The sequence below is a fragment of the Brassica napus genome, chromosome C4 (assembly GCF_020379485.1).
Source record: "Brassica napus cultivar Da-Ae chromosome C4, Da-Ae, whole genome shotgun sequence".
Taxonomy (NCBI): domain Eukaryota; kingdom Viridiplantae; phylum Streptophyta; class Magnoliopsida; order Brassicales; family Brassicaceae; genus Brassica; species Brassica napus.
The window spans coordinates 18,832,440-18,835,304 of NC_063447.1; the positions used below are offsets into that span (position 1 = coordinate 18,832,440).

A 2,865-nucleotide genomic window follows, 5' to 3' on the forward strand; every position below is an offset into this window, starting at 1 on the left:
CTTTTGTCCAAAAACTTCTACACCTAAAAAAAGGTCCTGCGATCCAAATTGAAGGTATATGATTTGTGTACTAGATTTATTTGCAACAAATTTTTTTTTGGCAACGAAAATATTTCATATGGACCATACCCGGTGATAAATGGTTACATACTCTGTGGACCAATAAAATTCCTTTTTATAAATTTTACTTTTTTCAAGTATGGATGTATGGGTGGTGTATGATATTCAAATGTTGAGTTGATCATGGCATGTAGCATAGTTGTTTTTATTTGTTTAAATGTGTAAACATATGTTAACTAAACAAATTGCTCGAATGTTCTCGTCTATACTACTATTTAGATAAATTAATCAATAAGAGAATCTCAATGAGCGAGCATAAAACTGGGTGAATCAGAGCAACACGGAACTTAATTGGTTTGTAGTCGTCACCAAAATGTCTTGACTTTGGGGATAAGGTTGGTTTCAGTCGTTATTACATAAACCGAAAGTCCGAACCACATTTTTCACAAACAACAGATATAAAAATAAACAAAAAACCAGGTACAATTATTGGCATATAATTTGATTAAAAATACATTATATCCCACTTAGTTAATAATGACTTTATTTCTTCTATATAGGATACTATATATACACAGATTTAAACGTTTGACTCATACTAGAATGCAAACAATCCCCTATCTTGTGGCCCTTTCTAGGGAGGCAACACGAAGTTTCCTAAAATCAATATTTATTTCCTAAAATAAGAAAAAAAAAAAAAAAGTTTGAATTAAATTTAGAAATGGTAAAAACTTCTAGAAACCCATGAATTTGAGCCAGTGAAAACCAGTTTTCGCCGCCACTTTCTCTGCTTCCTTCGAACAAGATTCCGACGATCCACTTCCGACCAATCCTCCGTTCTCTTTCCGACCGCACAAGAAGAAGTTCCTAGACCCAAGCGAGATCAGCTTCTGTTCTCTTCCTATACCTTAAAACGAGTTTCAGATACTCAGTATCTCTCAAATTGGCGGCAACGATTTGTAAAGAAGAAAACAGAGAGAGAGAGAGTTTATACTTTCGAGGCTAAACTGCGAGTAATGGAGATCAAACCGGGACGGTTCAGATTCCGGTAAGAACGGTCGGCGAGCTTCCTTCACATAAAGACGAATCGCGGCGTCGATCAAATCGTCCACGGTGGATTCCGGCGAAATTATAATCTGCAGAGCTCCCAAACTCCCTTGAACAGTCACGTTGAGAAGCAGTTTCGTCAGACGCGGCGGTTTAGAAGACACCGGTTCAACGACGGTTCGACCGCTGGAGAATAGTTCCGGTAACGTCTTCGGTCGTCGAAGCTCTCCTGGATTCGAATGAGGCACCGTTCCTCTGCCGTGAAATGACATCGCTTTCTCCTGTAACTTTCCTCGACGATTCTTCTCGGTTTCTCCGGTGGTTCCTTTCCGGTTAGCGTTCTTCGAGTTTACCGGCATGCTTGAAAAATCAGCGGCTTTTCAAATCTTTCTCGCCGGAATCTGATGAAGCCAGGAGTGGAGGGAGGTTCTTGTATTGGCGCCGGTCACAGGAAGCTAACATAACCAGAGTGGCACAACTGTAAATAGTGAAGGAGGACGAGGGCGAGAAGGTTAAAGTTGGATGTGAGAAAATTTGAGAGTTGTAGGCGGAAGTATTTATAGTGGATTGTAGATAATGAAACTGTGAGAAATGGCTTGTTGGACTTGGATGTTTCTGAGAGGAGTGAGGGAACCGGGAAACCGGATACTACAGGTGAACTGCATCTCCAATTATTCGTGTTAGTTTCGGTATTGTGCCCAGGTTCAACCGGTGGCTCTTAATTATCTACCGATCACAGGGACCACCAAGTTGGACTAGGACTTGGATGGAGTTAGACCCTTGCTATTTTAATTTTACCACTTAATATGCTCATTTAGTTACTGTATTTTAATTGTGATTATTAAGAGTAATATAGTAGTACTTTCGCTTTCTTTAACACATTTTAATGTTCGGTAATCAATTCGTTTATGTGATACTAAACTATTTTGAGGGCAAGTTCCTTTCCTTTGGCTGAGGTTTAATTATTGTATTCATGCACATGGTTATTTTAGTTAATCGAAAGTCGAAACTATTTTGGTTTTATCTTCTTTCTTTTTTATGAAGACACGCTTTTCCTTTGTTTAAATGAGGTCAAAACCATGTTAGACCATCCAATGGTGCTTTATTTTTTATTTTTTACTTTATTTTGAAGTAAATTTTGTTTCAATAGTATTTCATTTCTTGATTCATTTTTGAAACTGAACTTTCTAAATTATAAATTGGTTTTTAACTTTTGTTTGTTTCTATCTTTTACCAAAATAAATTATATACGTCAACATTATCCAATCAATTTAAAATTTTGACAATTCTATTCATCTAATTAGATATTTATATTGAAAACATGAGAATATTCATTTTAAGAACTTTAATTCGTTTAAAAATAATGGAAGATAAATAATATCACATTTTACTTCTAAACACTTTTATTAATCATTTACAGAAAAAATATATATAAGATGTCTTTTTTTACAAAATATGGTGTTTTGTGTTTGTTTATTTATGTTATGTAATAATATTTTTATATGAAAATGTTTGATTTATATTAAATAATAATTATGTTAGATTATTGTTAAAACAAAACACTTGGGTAAAATTACTAAATATAAAAAAGTATAAGATGTTATTAATAATTAATGATAAAGTGGACATGTAATATACTTGGAATATTCCTTTTACAAGAAAGAAATGAAGCAAACATTGGAGGAGATATGCTTCATTTTTTGCTTCATTTTGAATAAAATGCACTTTTGGAGCTGAAAATGAAGCCAACCATCGGAG

General features: G+C 34.7%; 1 protein-coding gene across 1 annotated transcript; it reads right to left on the reverse strand.

Annotated features, from left to right (window-relative positions):
- Positions 1 to 525: 525 nt before the first annotated feature.
- LOC106390328 (uncharacterized protein At4g22758-like) lies at positions 526 to 1,650 on the reverse strand. The gene is made up of 2 exons (XM_013830769.2): positions 1,055 to 1,650; positions 526 to 967 (listed from the first exon to the last, which is right to left on the reverse strand). The coding sequence occupies exons 1-2, from the start codon at positions 1,464 to 1,466 to the stop codon at positions 795 to 797; spliced, it is 585 nt and encodes a 194-aa protein (XP_013686223.1). The 5' UTR covers positions 1,467 to 1,650; the 3' UTR covers positions 526 to 794.
- Between the last annotated feature and the right edge of the window lie 1,215 nt (positions 1,651 to 2,865).